At 61.0% G+C, this 15572-nt stretch overlaps 2 protein-coding genes across 2 annotated transcripts; both read right to left on the bottom strand.

Annotated features, from left to right (window-relative positions):
* Nucleotides 1–242: 242 nt before the first annotated feature.
* On the bottom strand, nt 243–11862 carry LOC134508060 (synaptophysin-like protein 1). Its single transcript, XM_063319129.1, has 5 exons — nt 11737–11862; nt 8875–8993; nt 5979–6189; nt 3353–3529; nt 243–2916 (listed from the first exon to the last, which is right to left on the bottom strand). Exons 1-5 carry the CDS (start codon nt 11803–11805, stop codon nt 2794–2796), a joined length of 699 nt encoding a protein of 232 aa, XP_063175199.1. The 5' UTR covers nt 11806–11862; the 3' UTR covers nt 243–2793.
* A 1458-nt stretch (nt 11863–13320) lies between these two features.
* Nucleotides 13321–14784, bottom strand: LOC134508056 (mucin-2-like). The gene is made up of 2 exons (XM_063319122.1): nt 13963–14784; nt 13321–13799 (listed from the first exon to the last, which is right to left on the bottom strand). The coding sequence occupies exons 1-2, from the start codon at nt 14752–14754 to the stop codon at nt 13446–13448; spliced, it is 1146 nt and encodes a 381-aa protein (XP_063175192.1). The 5' UTR covers nt 14755–14784; the 3' UTR covers nt 13321–13445.
* Between the last annotated feature and the right edge of the window lie 788 nt (nt 14785–15572).

The following is a 15572-nucleotide window of genomic DNA, read 5'->3' on the forward strand; positions in this document are numbered from 1 at the left end:
TGGAGGTCGCGGCCGCGGCCCCCGACGTCACGCGGAAGGGACGCGATTCATTTCGGGGGCGTCGAAACCAATAAATTAGGAGCAAAACCCAACCTCGAGTCCGTCCCCTGCGTCTGGCGTCTGTCCCTGTCCCCCCCCCCCAACCTCCTCCCGTCACCCCACGGAGGTCCCAACCCAACGGCGACGGGGGAGGGGTGGGGTGGGGGGGGTCAACCCCCCCGTCCCCCCCCAAAAGATGGGGATTTTCGGGGTTCTACCACCATTTCTTTATTGAGGCACTTGCAGAAGAGACGGGGGAGGGGAGAGGGGGGTGAGACGGGGCCCGGTGGGGGGCGGGGGACGGGTGACGGGGTGGGGGGGTCCCACCCCCCCCCCCGGGGTGAACCCCTGAGAGGATGGAGGGGGAGGGGAGCGGGGACAACCCGGCGGGGAGCAAGGCCGGGCCCGCTGGGGTCGTCGCGCGTTGAGGAGGAGTCAAGTGGAAGAGGCCGAGCCAAGACGGGCAGGTCTCCACCAGCCCCGATGGCTCGAGAACGGACCAATAGGAGAAAGGCCGGTAACCTCGACTCGGCCAATCAACCAACGGTCCCCGTGGTGGGGCCATGACCAGTCCCAAGTGGGAAGGCGGGAACCTAAGGGTCAACCGAGGTCTTTGAGAAGGTCAACCCAACCATGGTCAACCCTGGTCTTGACCAACCTGACCAATCCCTACCCAGGACAACCACAACGGGCCAATCCCGGCCTGGTCCAACCTTGCTGGTGATGACCAACCCCACGTCTGGACCTTCAACCAACCACTAGGGGTCAACCGAGGTCTTTGAGAAGGTCAACCCAACCATGGTCAACCCTGGTCTTGACCAACCTGACCAATCCCTACCCAGGACAACCACAACGGGCCAATCCCGGCCTGGTCCAACCTCGCTGGTGATGACCAACCTCAGGTCTGGACCTCCAACCAACCACCAATGGTCAACCGAGGTCTTCGAGAAGGTCAACCCAACCATGGTCAACCCTGGTCTTGACCAACCTGACCAATCCCTACCCAGGACAACCACAACGGGCCAATCCCGGCCTGGTCCAGCCTCGATGGTGATGACCAACCCCAGGTCTGGACCTCCAACCAACCACCAATGGTCAACCGAGGTCTTCGAGAAGGTCAACCCAACCATGGTCAACCCTGGTCTTGACCAACCTGACCAATCCCTACCCAGGACAACCACAACGGGCCAATCCCGGCCTGGTCCAGCCTCGATGGTGATGACCAACCCCAGGTCTGGACCTCCAACCAACCACCAATGGTCAACCGAGGTCTTCGAGAAGGTCAACCCAACCAATGGTCAACCAGCTCGACCAATCCCTACCCAGGACAACCAGAACGGGCCAATCCCGGCCTGGTCCAACCTCGCTGGTGATGACCAACCCCAGGTCTGGACCTTCAACCAACCACTAGGAGTCAACCGAGGTCTTTAAGAAGGTCAACCCAACCAATGGTCAACCAACTCGACCAATCCCTACCCAGGACAACCACAATGGGCCAATCCCGGCCTGGTCCAACCTCGCTGGTGATGACCGACCCCAGGTCTGGACCTTCAACCAACCACCAATGGTCAACCGAGGTCTTCGAGAAGGTCAACCCAACCATGGTCAACCCTGGTCTTGACCAACCTGACCAATCCCTACCCAGGACAACCACAACGGGCCAATCCCGGCCTGGTCCAACCTCGCTGCCGATGACCGACCCCAGATCTGGACCTTCAACCAACCACCAATGGTCAACCGAGGTCTTCGAGAAGGTCAACCCAACCATGGTCAACCCTGGTCTTGACCAACCTGACCAATCCCTACCCAGGACAACCACAACGGGCCAATCCTGGCCTGGTCCAACCTCGCTGGTGATGACCGACCTCAGGTCTGGACCTCCAACCAACCACCAATGGTCAACCGAGGTCTTTAAGAAGGTCAGCCCAACCAATGGTCAACCAACTCGACCAATCCCTACCCAGGACAACCAGAACGGGCCAATCCCGGCCTGGTCCAGCCTCGCTGGTGATGACCGACCCCAGGTCTGGACCTTCAACCAACCACCAATGGTCAAGCGAAGACTCCGAGAAGACAATGAGACCAAGACCCACCCAACCAAGGGTCAACCCTGATGTCGACCAACTCGCCCAATCCCCACGGGGCAAAAAGAGGGCGACGAAGAACCCGGTTGAGAGCGGTCGAGGTCACCGTGACCTCACCACCTCCGGCCCCACCTCAACCCGCTCTGACCCACGGCTTGATCCCTGCCCGGGGTCAACGGGATGAAGCCAAACCAACGTCACCCAGCTGGGCCCGTGGCCAGGGCCGCCACCACCCAGCACCCAACCCAAGCGGTGGCCACCACCGGACCGCACCCACCCCCACCCCCACCCCACCCCACCCCACCCCGAGGAAGGCTTTGACCTTCTTCGTCCTCCCGCGGTCTCCCCCAGCGCCTCCCGCCGGGCAATAAAATCAGCTTAAAAGAAAAAAAAACCCAAAAAAGACCCCCCAAAAAAAAAAAAAAAAACCACGCCCGGAAACCACTCAACAATTTCGCGACGTCGCAAAAAAAAAAAAAAACCCCCAAAAAAACCAAACCCCCAAAAACCGAAGAAACCCCCCCCCCGAAAACCACCAAAAAAAAGGGACGCGGTGGCATCTCCCCGGAGAAGGGACTCCAAAGGGCACCAGTGACCACGAGGTGGGGGGTCGGGGACACGTCACGCCGCAGCTTGGGGGGGGGCGGAGTTGTGGGGGGGGGGGGGGGGTTTACATGGCGGCCGTGGGGCCGGCGGTGGGGGGCGGCGGAGGTGGGGGGCGGTGGAAGTGGGTCTCCTTGTAGACGAACCAAGAGGCGCCGAGCCAAAGGATCAAGTTGAGGAAACCGAAGATCTGGCAGAAGGAAGAGGGGCAACGGTCAACCCCCCCACCCCACCCCACCCCACCACTGGGCCTCGGTTTCCCCCCCACCCCCCCCAACTCTGCCTCAGTTTCCCCATATCTCTCTTCCCCCCCCCAGGCCTCCTCCCCACCACCTCCACGGTTGAGGTTGAACCTCGGTTCCTCAAAGACGTTCCTCAAAAAGGTTCCTCGACCACCTCACCTCGTAGAGGTCCCTCGACCGCCCCACCCCCCCCCCCACCCTGCCTCAGTTTCCCCATATCTCTCTTCCCCCACCCCCCCACCCCCCCTCCCCCCCACCTCCACGGTTGAGGTTGAACTTCGGTTCCTCAAAGAGGTTCCTCGACCACCTCACCTCGCAGAGGTCCCTCGACCACCCCACCCCACCCCACCCCGCCTCAGTTTCCCCCCCCCGCCGAGGACCCACCACGGAGACGTTGAGGGACCCCATGGGGGTGACCCCCCCGGGGAAACAGGTGACAGCGGGGAGGTGGCAGTTGGGCAGGGGGGCGGCCGTCGAGGTCTTGACGTCCGTCAGGGCCTTGGCCCACGCCGAGGAGCTCACCAGCCACAGGAAGGAGAAGGCCACGGTGGCCAAGAAGTCCTGGGGGAGGGGGGGGTGGGGGGTGGAGGGTTAGGGGGGACCCCAAAAAACGAGGTGAGGGGCCGGGGGGGGGGGGATGTGGGGCGGGGAGAGGGCGGGGTTGGCGTGGGGCGCCCCAAAAGCTGGGGGCAGGAGAGGACAATGGTGGTGGACTCGGAGTCTCTGGGGGGTGGAGAAGACAACTGTGGTGGACCCCGAGCCCCACGGATCCGGGGGGCACCCCGAAACCTGGGGGGGCGGAGAGGACAATCGGGGTGGACCCCGAGCCCCACGGACACCCCAAGACCTGGGGGGCGGAGAGGACAAACGTGGTGGACCCCGAGCCCCACGGACACCCCAAGACCTGGGGGGCGGAGAGGACAATCGTGGTGGACCCCGAGCCCCACGGACACCCCGGGGGGGGGGGTGTGTGGGGTGGGGATTAAACCCCCCCCCCAAAAGGGGGCGGGGCACTTACCCCGGGTCCTGTCCGTGGCGGCAGCAGGAGATAAGTTCAGAGGTGGGTTATTGACCTCCCCTCCCCCCCCACCAAAATGTCCCCCACCCCCTAAAATCCCGCCCCCAGCCCCCCAACCTCCTCCCCCACCGTGGGTCCCTCACCCCACATACAGGGTGGGTGAAGAAGACCACGATGGAAAGGTGGATGGACGGAGAAGATCAGGAGGGATGGAGAAGAGCAGGATGGACCGAAGGATGGATGGAGAACACCCGGAGAGATGGAGAAGACCAGGAGGGATGGAGAAGACCAGGAGGGATGGATGGAGAACACCAGGATGGACAGAAGAATGGATGGAGAACACCCGGATGGAGAAGACCCAGATGGATGGAGAAGACCAGGAGGAAGGGATGAAGAAGAGCAGGAAGAACAGAAGGATGGAGAACACCCGGATGGATGGAGAAGACCAGGGGAGATGGATGGATGGATGGATGGATGGATGGATGGATGGATGGATGGATGGATGGATGGATGGAGAAGACCACGAGGGACAGAAGCATGGATGGAGAAGACCCAGATGGATAGAGAAAACCAGGAGGAATGGATGGAGAAGAGCAGGAAGAACAGAAGGATGGATAGAGAAGACCCGGATGGATGGATGGATGGATGGATGGATGGATGGATGGATGGAGAAAAGCAGGAAGAACAGAAGGATAGATGGAAAACACCTGGATGGATGGAGAAGACCAGGGGGGATGGATGGAGAAGACCAGGATGGACAGAAGAATGGATGGAGAAGACCAGGAGGAATGGATGGAGATGAGAAGGATGGACAGAAGGACGGATGGAAAAGACCCAGATGGATGGAGAAGACCAGAAGGGATGGATGGATGGAGAAGACCTGGATGGACAGAAGGATGGATGGAGAACACCCAAATGGATAGAGAAAGCCAAGAGGGATGGATGGATGCAGAAGACCTGGATGGACAGAAGGATGGATGGAGAAGACCCAGAGGGATGGAGAGATGGAGAAGAGCAAGAAGAACAGAAGGATGGATGGAGAAGACCTGGAGGGATGGAGAAGACCGGGGGGATGGATGGAGAAGAGCAGGAAGAACAGAAGGATGGGTGGAAAACACCCGGATGGATGGAGAAGACCAGGAGGGATGGAGAAAAGAAAGATAGATAGAAGGACGGATGGAGAAGACCCAGAGGCATGGAGAAGACCAGGAGGGATGGATGGAGATGAGAAGGATGGACAGAAGGACGGATGGAGAAGACCTGGATGGATGGAGAAGACCAGAAGGGATGGATGGATGGAGAAGAGCAGAATGGACAGAAAGATGGATGCAGAAGACCATGATGGATGGATGGAGAAGAGCAGGATGGACAGAAGAATGGATGGAGAACACCCGGATGGATGGAGAAGACCAGGATGGACGGGTGGAAGGGTGGAGAAGACCAAGATGGAAGAACAGATGGATGGAGAAGAGCAGGATGGACAGAAGGATGGATGGAGAACACCTGGATGGATGGAGAAGATCAGGGGGGATGGAGAAAAGAAAAACAGATAGAAGGAGGGATGGAGAAGACCCAGATGGATGGAGAAGACCAGGATGGATGGGTGGAAGGGTGGAGAAGACCAAGATGGAAGGATGGACACGACCAAGATGGAAGAACAGATGGATGGAGAAGACCAGGACGGAAAGACAGATGGATGGAGAACACCAGGATGGACAGAAGGATGGACGGAGAAGACCAGGATGGACGGAGAAGACCAGGATGGACGGGCAGAAGGGTGGAGAAGACCAGGATGGAAGAACAGATGGGTGGAGAAGACCAGAACAGACAGAAAGATGGATGGAGAACACCCGGATGGATGGAGAAGACCAGGAGGGACGGAGAGATGGCTGGAAGACACCAGGCTAGAAGAACGGAGGAGACCAGGACCGCGTGAAAGGAGGGATGGAGAAGACCAACGTGGCCGGAGGAAGAAGACCAGGATGGACTCACCACCAAGGGCAGCTTCCCGCCCGCCCCGCGGTAGAGGTGGAGGTAGCCCAGGTAGACGCCGAGGGCGGCCATGCTGTAGAGGAAGGCGAAGACGGCCACCGTGACGAAGAACTGGGCCGAGGAGGAGAAGTCGCCGACCAGGTGGACGTCCGCCGGCCACGTCTTGTTGCAGAACTGGGTCAAAGAGGGCGTGAAGATGGCGTGGTTCAACCTGGGGGACACCGGGAGGTTGGCTTGAGGGGGAAAGGTCTTCTCCCACCCGCGGCCCCACCGAGGTCCACCGAACCGCTCCCGGGTCTTCCCTTCTCTCAACCGTCTCCTACGGACGTTGGTTGGCCAAAGCGATGGGTCTCAGCCCAGGTCCACCTCCCTCCTCTTCAGCACCTGCCTGGGAGAAGACGTTCTCCTCTTCTCCTGAACCCTCAAAAGCCCCCAAAGCCTTGCCTTGGCCAACCGTAGACCTCTCCAACCCGACTCCTCCTTCTCTTCTCCTCCCCATCCACCTCTGAGAGACCTTCTCGGCCCCTCTTGGACCTTCTCCCATCTCCAAACCCACCCTAGACCTCCATCGTCCACCGCTCGTGTCCTACACCTACTAGTTGGCCAACCGTAGACCTCCCCGACCCGACTCCTCCTTCTCTTCTCCTCCCCATCCACCTCTGACGGACCTTCTCGGACCTTCAGCCACCTCCAAACCCTTCCCCAGACCTCCACTGGCTGCCCCCCACCTTCTCCAGCTGCCCGTTGGCCAACCGTAGACCTCCCCAACCCGATTCCTCCTTCTCTTCTCCTCCCCATCCACCTCTGAGGGACCTTCTTGGCCCCTCTTGGACCTTCTCCCATCTCCAAACCCACCCTAGACCTCCATCGTCCACCGCCCCTGTCCTACACCTACTAGTTGGCTAACCTTAGACCTCCCCAACCTGACTCCTCCTTCTCTTCTCCTCCCCATCCACCTCTGAGGGACCTTCTCGGACCTTCAGCCACCTCCAAACCCTTCCCCAGACCTCCACTGGCCACCCCCCACCTTCTCCAGCTGCCCGTTGGCCAACCGTAGACCTCCCTCCAACCAAACTCCTTCTCTTCTCCTCCCCATCCACCTTTGAGGGACCTTCTCGGACCTTCAGCCACCTCCAAACCCTTCCCCAGACCTCCACTGGCCACCCCCCACCTTCTCCAGCTGCCCGTTGGCCAACCGTAGACCTCCCCGACCCGACTCCTCCTTCTCTTCTGCTCTCCATCCATCCTCTAAGGGACCTTCTCAACCCCTCTTGGACCTTCATCCATCTTCAAACCCACCCTAGACCTCCATCATCCACCGCCCCTGTCCTACACCTACTAGTTGGCTAACCTTAGACCTCCCCAACCTGACTCCTCCTTCTCTTCTCCTCCCCATCCACCTCTGAGGGACCTTCTCGGACCTTCAGCCACCTCCAAACCCTTCCCCAGACCTCCACTGGCCACCCCCCACCTTCTCCAGCTGCCTGTTGGCCAACTGTAGACCTCCCTCAAACCAAACTCCTTCTCTTCTCCTCCCCATCCACCTCTGAGGGACCTTCTCGGACCTTCAGCCACCTCCAAACCCTTCCCCAGACCTCCACTGGCCACCCCCCACCTTCTCCAGCTGCCCGTTGGCCAACCGTAGACCTCCCCGACCCGACTCCTCCTTCTCTTCTCCTCCCCATCCACCTCTGAGGGACCTTCTCAGCCCCTCTTGGACCTTCTCCCATCTCCAAGCCCACCCTAGACCTCCATCGTCCACCGCTCGTGTCCTACACCTACTAGTTGGCCAACCATAGACCTCCCCGATCCGACTCCTCCTTCTCTTCTCCTCCCCATCCACCTTTGAGGGACCTTCTCAGACCTTCAGCCACCTCCAAACCCTTCCCCAGACCTCCCTTGGCCACCCCCCACCTTCTCCAGCTGCCCGTTGGCCAACCGTAGACCGACCCGACCCGACTCCTCCTTCTCTTCTCCTCCCCATCCACCTCTGACGGACCTTCTCGGACCTTCAGCCACCTCCAAACCCTTCCCCAGACCTCCACTGGCCGCCCCCCACCTTCTCCAGCTGCCCGTTGGCCAACCGTAGACCTCCCTCAAACCAAACTCCTTCTCTTCTCCTCCCTATCCATCCTCTAAGGGACCTTCTTGGCCCCTCTTGGACCTTCTCCCATCTCCAAACCCACCCTAGACCTCCATCGTCCACCGCCCCTGTCCTACACCTACTAGTTGGCCAACCTTAGACCTCCCCAACCTGACTCCTCCTTCTCTTCTCCTCCCCATCCACCTCTGAGGGACCTTCTCGGACCTTCAGCCACCTCCAAACCCTTCCCCAGACCTCCACTGGCCACCCCCCACCTTCTCCAGCTGCCCGTTGGCCAACCGTAGACCTCCCTCAAACCAAACTTCTTCTCTTCTGCTCTTCATCCATCCTCTAAGGGACCTTCTTGGCCCCTCTTGGACCTTCTCCCATCTCCAAACCCACCCTAGACCTCCATCGTCCACCGCCCGTGTCCTACACCTCCTAGTTGACCAACCATAGACCTCCCCGACCCGACTCCTCCTTCTCTTCTCCTCCCCATCCACCTCTGAGGGACCTTCTCAGACCTTCAGCCACCTCCAAACCCTTCCCCAGACCTCCACTGGCCACCCCCCACCTTCTCCAGCTGCCCGTTGGCCAACCGTAGACCTCCCTCAAACCAAACTCCTTCTCTTCTCCTCCCCATCCACCTCTGAGGAACCTTCTCGGACCTTCAGCCACCTCCAAACCCTTCCCCAGACCTCCCTCGGCCACCCCCCACCTCCTCCAGGCTCTGATTGGCCGACGGAGGACCCCGACCGCCCATCACCGCCTCAATTCCCCCTCCTCCAATCAGGATGGAGGACGGGAGCTCACCGGAAGGGGTAGGCGAAGGAGGCGGTGACGGTGGTGTTTGATTGGCCGTTGCAGCTGATCCGGAAGGAGACGGAACCCCCGTAACCCCCGCAGGTGGCGAAGGCGAAAATGGAGAAAAACTGGGGGGGGGGGAAGCGGGAAAAAAAAAAAAAGCAAAAAAACCAACATTTTCACCCCCAAAAATATTAAAAAAAAAAAAAAAAATCCCCCCCAAAATCCGACTTCTTGGGGGCAAAAAGAGGCGAAAAAAAGACAGATTTTTAATTTCACTTTTTCATTTCGTTTTCGCTTTCGTTCGGGTTTTTAAATCCGAAGGGCCGGGGGGGGGGGGGAAACGGGGGGGGGGGAAGCAGGATTTTGGGGGACGAAGGGAAAAAAACAAACAAAAACTTACCGAAAGCACCCCAAATTTGGAATTCTTAGAGCGAAACCGCCCCAGAACCGCGATTCTTTTTTAATTTTAATATTTCTGTTTTGTTTTTTTTTTATTTGGGTGAGAAAAAAATGGGGGGGGGGGGGAGGCTGGGGAAAAAAAAAGGGATTTTTAACAAATAAAAGCCCAAGGAATAATTAAGAGGAAAAAAAAAAACCAACAACAAAAAAAACAAACAATAAAAACAACCCATCCCGAAACGGCCAAAATTTGGAATTCCGGGAAAGCAAAACGAGCCGGAAAAAGGCGTTTTTAGGTTTTAATTTCGCGGTTTTTTTTTTTTTTATTTGGGTCCAACGTCATTTTATTTTTAGCTTTTTCCTATTTAAATTTAAATTCCTCGGGGAAAACAGGGGAAAAAAAAAAAAATCAATGAAAAAAAAACCAAATAAAAACACCCCCCAACGAACGAAGCCAAAAAGCGACGATTAAAACCCCCCCCCAAAAAGAAAAACCCCCAAAAACTGCCCAAAATTTTCAATTTTTTTTTTGGGAGGGGGAAAAAGAGGCAGAAAAAGGTCCCTTTGGGTTTTAATTTTTTTCCAATTTTTTTTTTTTTCGTTTTTGATTTAGCTTTTAAAAATCCAAACTGTCGGAAAAGAGACGATTTCACACCCCGATAAAACCGGAACGTGCCGACAATTAACTTTATTTTAAAGGTTTTTCTAATTAACGTAAATCGCCCCTTTTTTCCATTTTCTTTAAAATCGTAATTTAGAATTTTAAAAAATTCACGCGATTTTTGACTCCATCTTTCAAATCGCCCTGAAATTTTTTCGTCTAATTTTTACCTTCCGCAAGGGCGTTTCCCGCCTCAAATTTTTTATTTGCTTTTTCGAGCGGCATTTTCTGATTTTCCCCCCTTTTTTTTAAAACAAATTTTATTCGCGTTTTTAATTTTAATGTCAGGGTTCATTTTTTTTTTTTTTTAATCCTTATTTTTTGACCGTAAAAATGAACCTCATCGAGGCTGAGCTTCAGGAAGGCTCCCAGTTCCCCCTTCCCAGTTCCCTTCCCCAGTCCCTCCCAGTGCCCCCCCCCCCCCCCCGCCCCCAACCACCCAGGAACACCCCAGTGCTCCCAGTATCCTCCCAGTCCCTCCCAGTAACCCCTGCCCCCCCCTCCCGGTATATCCCAGTCCCTCCCAGTAACCCCCAGTGCCCCCCCCAGCCCTCCCCGGTATATCCCAGTCCCTCCCAGTAACCCCCAGTGCCCCCCGTCCTCTCCTACTATATCCCCAGTGCCCCCCCCCGGCCCTCCCCAGTATATCCCAGTCCCTCCCAGTAACCCCCAGTGCCCCCCGTCCCCTCCCACTATATCCCAGTCCCTCCCAGTAACCCCCAGTGCCCCCCGTCCCCTCCCACTATATCCCAGTCCCTCCCAGTAACCCCCAGTGCCCCCCGTCCCCTCCCAGTCTATCCCCGTGCCCCCCCCCCAGCCCTCCCCAGTATATCCCAGTCCCTCCCAGTAACCCCCAGTGCCCCCCCCAGCCCTCCCCGGTATATCCCAGTCCCTCCCAGTAACCCCCAGTGCCCCCCGTCCCCTCCCAGTCTATCCCCGTGCCCCCCCAGCCCTCCCCAGTATATCCCAGTCCCTCCCAGTAACCCCAGTGCCCCCCGTCCTCTCCTACTATATCCAGTGCCCCCCCCCGGCCTCCCCAGTATATCCCAGTCCCTCCCAGTAACCCCCAGTGCCCTCCGTCCCCTCCCACTATATCCCAGTGCCCCCCCGGCCCTCCCCAGTATATCCCAGTCCCTCCCAGTAACCCCCCAGTGCCCCCCCGCCCTCCCCAGTATATCCAGTCCCTCCCAGTAACCCCCAGTGCCCCTGTCCTCTCCTACTATATCCCAGTGCCCCCCCCGGCCCTCCCCAGTATATCCCAGTCCCTCCCAGTAACCCCCAGTGCCCCCTGTCCGCTCCCACTATATCCCAGTGCCCCCCCCCGGCCCTCCCCAGTACATCCCAGTCCCTCCCAGTAACCCCCAGTGCCCCCGTCCCCTCCCAGTCTATCCCCGTGCCCCCCCAGCCCTCCCCAGTATATTCCCAGTCCCTCCCAGTAACCCCCAGTGCCCCCGTCCCCTCCCAGTCTATCCCAGTGCCCTCCCAGCCCCCCCTCCAGTCCCTCCCAGTCCCCGCTCGGCCCTCCCAGTCCCTCCCAGTCTACCCCAGCCCCTCCCAGCCTGCCCAGCCCCTCCAGTATATCCCAGTCCCTCCAGTAACCCCCAGCCCCCCCGCCCAGTCCCTGCCAATCCCCTCCCGGTCCATCCCAGCTCCCCCCCCCGCCCAGTCCCTCCCAGTCCCTCCCAGTCCCCCGTGTCCGTCCCCCCCCCCCCCCAGGGCTATCCCAGCCCCTCCCAGCAACCCCCAGTCCCTCCCAGCAACCCCCAGCCCCCCTCCCAGTACATCCCAGTGCCCCCAGTCGCACGCACCCACTGCAGGCCCCGCACCAGCCCCAGCGGCTCCTTGGCGGGGCCCAGCTCCAGCCGCGGGCCCGACATCTTTCCTCCGGCCGGCGCGGCGGAAGTGACGTCAACGCGCCCGACGGAAAGGGCGGGGGAAGACGCCGGCGCCGGGGCAGCCAATCGGGAAGCGCCGTTTCGTTCGCCGGGCGGGGCCACGCCCCCCTCGCCCACTCCCGAGGCCTCGCCCCGCGCTCATTTCCATAGCCCCGCCCCGTCCATTTGCATACCCCGTGCCGCGCGCCCCGTTCGTTTCCCTACCCCCCCGCCCTTCTCATTTGCATATCCGACCACGCCCCGCCCGCCCTCACAGGGGCGCCCCCCCGGCCCGCGCACGTTCCTCTCATTTGCATAGCCACGCCCTCCCCGGCATCTCATTTACATACCACCCCCCACGTGCGCGGCGCAGCTCGTGCCTGCGATTTGCATAGACACGCCCCCCGGAGGCGTGCCCTCATTTGCATAATGCAGTCAGACCCTCGCTGCTTCGCATAATACGCCTCGCCCCCCCCCCATAAAACCTCATTTGCATAATCAAACCGCTTTATTGGCAGGCAGAGCGGAGCTCATTTGCATGACCACACCTCCCGTTTCAACTCATTTGCATAAAAGACCACGCCCCCATCCCACACCAACCCCCGCCTCGGGGGGGGGGGGGGGGGGAGGGTTGTGCGGTGGCTACGAGGGGGCGTGGCCACCCAACGGCCACACCCCATTCGCAGGCCACGCCCATTCCGGGCCCCGCCCTGCCCCGCCCGGGCCCCGCCCGCTCAGAAGTCCCAGATGTTGAGGGCCCCCTCGCACCCGCCCCAGCCCCCGCACCCGCCGCTGCCCCCGCCCCCCGGCCCCGCCCACCACCTCCACCTCGGCCACGCCCACCCCGTGGCCACCGGCCCCGTGGCCACCGCCCTCACGACAACAAGCCCCGTGGCCACCGGCCCCATGGCCACCACCCTGGGGGCCGTCGCCCCCAGGGCCACCACCAGCCCCGTGGCCACCAGCCCCACCACAACAACAAGCCCCGGGGTCACCATCCTCGCGGCCACCACCCCCGTGACCACTAGCCCCAGGGCCACCACCTCCAGGTCGCCACCCTGATGGCCACCAGCCCCGCGACAACAAGCCCCAGGGCCACCATCTCCACCGGTCGCCACCCCCATGGCCACCAACCCCAGGGCCACCAGCCCCGTGCCCATCCCCCCAGTAGCCACCAGCCCCGCGACAACAAGCCCTACGGCCACCGCCCTCGCGGCCACCCCCCTCCGCCCCCCCATCCCACAACCCTCCCTCCCCCCGCCCCCGCGGCCGCCCCCCTCCGCGTCCCAATAGCCACCGAGGCCGGTAGCCAACTCCACCGACCGCTTGCCCACCCCAAACGTGGTAGCCCCTTCTCAACGAAGCCAAGAGGACGCAAGCCTTGCAGAGGGGTTTGGCTAGCGGCGAAACCGCAGCGTTTACAGGCCCCTAAGGTTTTGGTAGCCACCTCGGCCGCTACGGTTAACCGGCGACCCGAATGACCCAAGGCGGGCTACCGTACTAGGCCGGGTGGGCTTCTAAATCCTTGAGGAGGGTCCTGGCGTGGCCACGGTAGGCGTGGGGCGCGTAGACGCACTCGGTGCTGAAGTAGTCCAAGCCTTTGAAGTGGGCGTAAAGGACTATCTCCTTCTCGTAGGCGTGTCTCAGGGCTTGCACCGGGGCACCGCTGGCCACGGGGGTGGCCACCGGAGCCGAGGGACCTCCCGGTGGCCATCGGGAACCGAAGCGGCCACGGGGTGTCCCGGAAACGGCCGGCGAGATCTCGTCGCCGGGCTCGAAGGGGGCGGAGGCCAAGGGAAGCTCGGCGAAGGTTGCGGCGGCCACCTTCGGGGCGGAGGTGGCCACAGAGGCTTTCGTGGTGGTCTCCACGGGGTTCGGGGTGGCCACGGAGGTCGTTGGGAACCGGCGCGGTGGTCCCCTGCCGGGTTCGCGGTGGTCCCCGTGAAGTTCTTGGTGGTCTCCGTGGGGTTCGTGGTGGCCACAGAAGCCGCAGGAACCTTTGTGGTGGTCTCCATGGAGCTCTTGGTGGCCTCCAGGGGCTTCGTGGTAGCCACCGGGAGGCCGCAGGAACCTTCGTGGTGGTCTCCATGGAGCTGTCGGTGGTCTCCATCGGGCTTTTGGGTGGTCCGCATGGGGTTCGTGGCTGGAGGCCGCAGGAACCTTCATGGTGGTCTCCATGGAGCTCTTGGTGGCCTCCATGGGGTTTGTGGTGGCCACAGAAGCCGCAGCAACCTTCGTGGTGGTCTCCATGGAGCTCTTGGTGGCCTCCAGGAGCTTCGTGGTAGCCACGGAGGCCGCAGGAACCTTCGTGGTGGTCTCCATGGGGTTTGTGGTGGTCCCCATGGAGCTCTTGGTGGTCTCCATTGGGGTTTTGGTGGTCCCCATGAAGTTCTTGGTGGTCTCCATGGGGTTTGGGGTGGCCTCCGTTGGGGCCACGGTGGCCACAGAGGCCGCAAGAACCTTCGTGGTGGCCTCCATGAGGTTCTCAGTGGTCCCCTGGGAGCTCTTGGTGGCCTCCAGGGGCTTCGTGGTAGCCACGGAGACCACAGGAACCTTCGTGGTGGTCTCCATGGGGTTCCTGGTGGTCCCCATGAAGTTCTTGGTGGTCTCCATGGGGTTTGGGGTGGCCTCCGTTGGGGCCACGGTGGCCACAGAGGCCCCAGGAACCTTTGTGGTGGTCCCCATGGGGTTCGTGGTGGTCTCCATGGGGTTCGTGGTGGTCCCCATGGGGTTCTCGGTGGTCCCCGCGAGGTTCTTGGTGGCCCCCGCGAGGTTCTTGGTGGCCACAGACTTCTTGGAGACGTTCCTGGGGCTTACGGCGCCTTTGGCGGCTTCCCCTGGGGCCGTGGTGGCCTCAGCGGCCCCGGTGGCCTCGGTGGCCTCGGTAGCCACCCCGGTGGCCTCGGTAGCCGCTCGCCGGAGCCGGGCCACGTCCCCGCGCAGGAAGTTCATCAGCACGGTCTCGGCGATGTCATCCGCGTTGTGACCTGCGGGGGGGGGGGGGGGGACGGGACACGGCTCAGCGGGGCTGGGGGGCAGGACCACTCCCAGTGCCCTCCCAGTCCCTCCCAGTATAGCCCAGTGCCCTCCGGGTCCCCCCCAAGTCCCCTCCCAGTGCCCTCCCAGTCCCTCCCAGTATAGCCCAATGCCCTCCGAACGGTCCCCAGTGCCTCCCACTCCCCACCAGTCCACTCCCAGCCCCTCCCAGTGCCCTCCCAGTGCCCTCCCAGTGCCTCCCAGTATAGCCCAGTGCCCTCCGGTTCCCTCCCCAGTCCCCTCCCAGTCCCCTCCCAGTTCCCTCCCAGTGCCTCCCAGTCCCCACCAGTCCACTCCTAGCCCCTCCAACCCCTTCCCAGTGCCTCCCAGTCCCCTCCACTGCCCTCCCAGTGCCTCCCAGTTCACTTCCATCGCCTCCCAGTCCTTCCCAGTGTCTCCCAGTCCCCTCCACTCTTCTCCCAGTCCCCTCCAGTGCTCTCCCAGTGCTTCCCAGTCCACTGCCGTCACCTCCCAGCCCTTCCCAGCGCTTCCCAGTCTCCTCCAGTGCCCTCCTAGTGGCTCCCAGTCCACTTCCATCATCTCCCAGCCCCTCCCAGTGCCTCCCAGTGCCCTCCACTGCCCTCCCAGCCCTTCCCAGTCCCCTCCAGTGCCTTCCCCGTGCCTCCCAGTCCCCTCCACTGCCCTCCCAGTGCCTCCCAGTCCCCTCCGCTGCTCTCCCAGCCCTTCCCAGTTCCCTCCACTGCTCTCCCAGTGCCTCCCAGTCCACTTCCATC

The sequence above is a fragment of the Chroicocephalus ridibundus genome, chromosome 30, assembly GCF_963924245.1.
Source record: "Chroicocephalus ridibundus chromosome 30, bChrRid1.1, whole genome shotgun sequence".
NCBI classification, from domain to species: Eukaryota; Metazoa; Chordata; class Aves; order Charadriiformes; family Laridae; genus Chroicocephalus; species Chroicocephalus ridibundus.

Excerpts from the sequence above, each read along its gene's own strand:
- LOC134508060 (XM_063319129.1), bottom strand. The coding sequence starts at position 11,805 with ATGTCGGGCCCGCGGCTGGAGCTGGGCCCCGCCAAGGAGCCGCTGGGG. Across the intron at positions 6,190-8,874 it reads TCCTTCGCCTACCCCTTCCG|GTTGAACCACGCCATCTTCA; the intron begins GTGAGCTCCCGT and ends GGTGTCCCCCAG. Across the intron at positions 3,530-5,978 it reads GCGGGAAGCTGCCCTTGGTG|GACTTCTTGGCCACCGTGGC; the intron begins GTGAGTCCATCC and ends CCCCTCCCCCAG.
- LOC134508056 (XM_063319122.1), bottom strand. The coding sequence starts at position 14,754 with ATGAACTTCCTGCGCGGGGACGTGGCCCGGCTCCGGCGAGCGGCTACC. Across the intron at positions 13,800-13,962 it reads CCATGGAGACCACCATGAAG|GTTCCTGCGGCTTCTGTGGC; the intron begins GTTCCTGCGGCC and ends ACCACCACAAAG.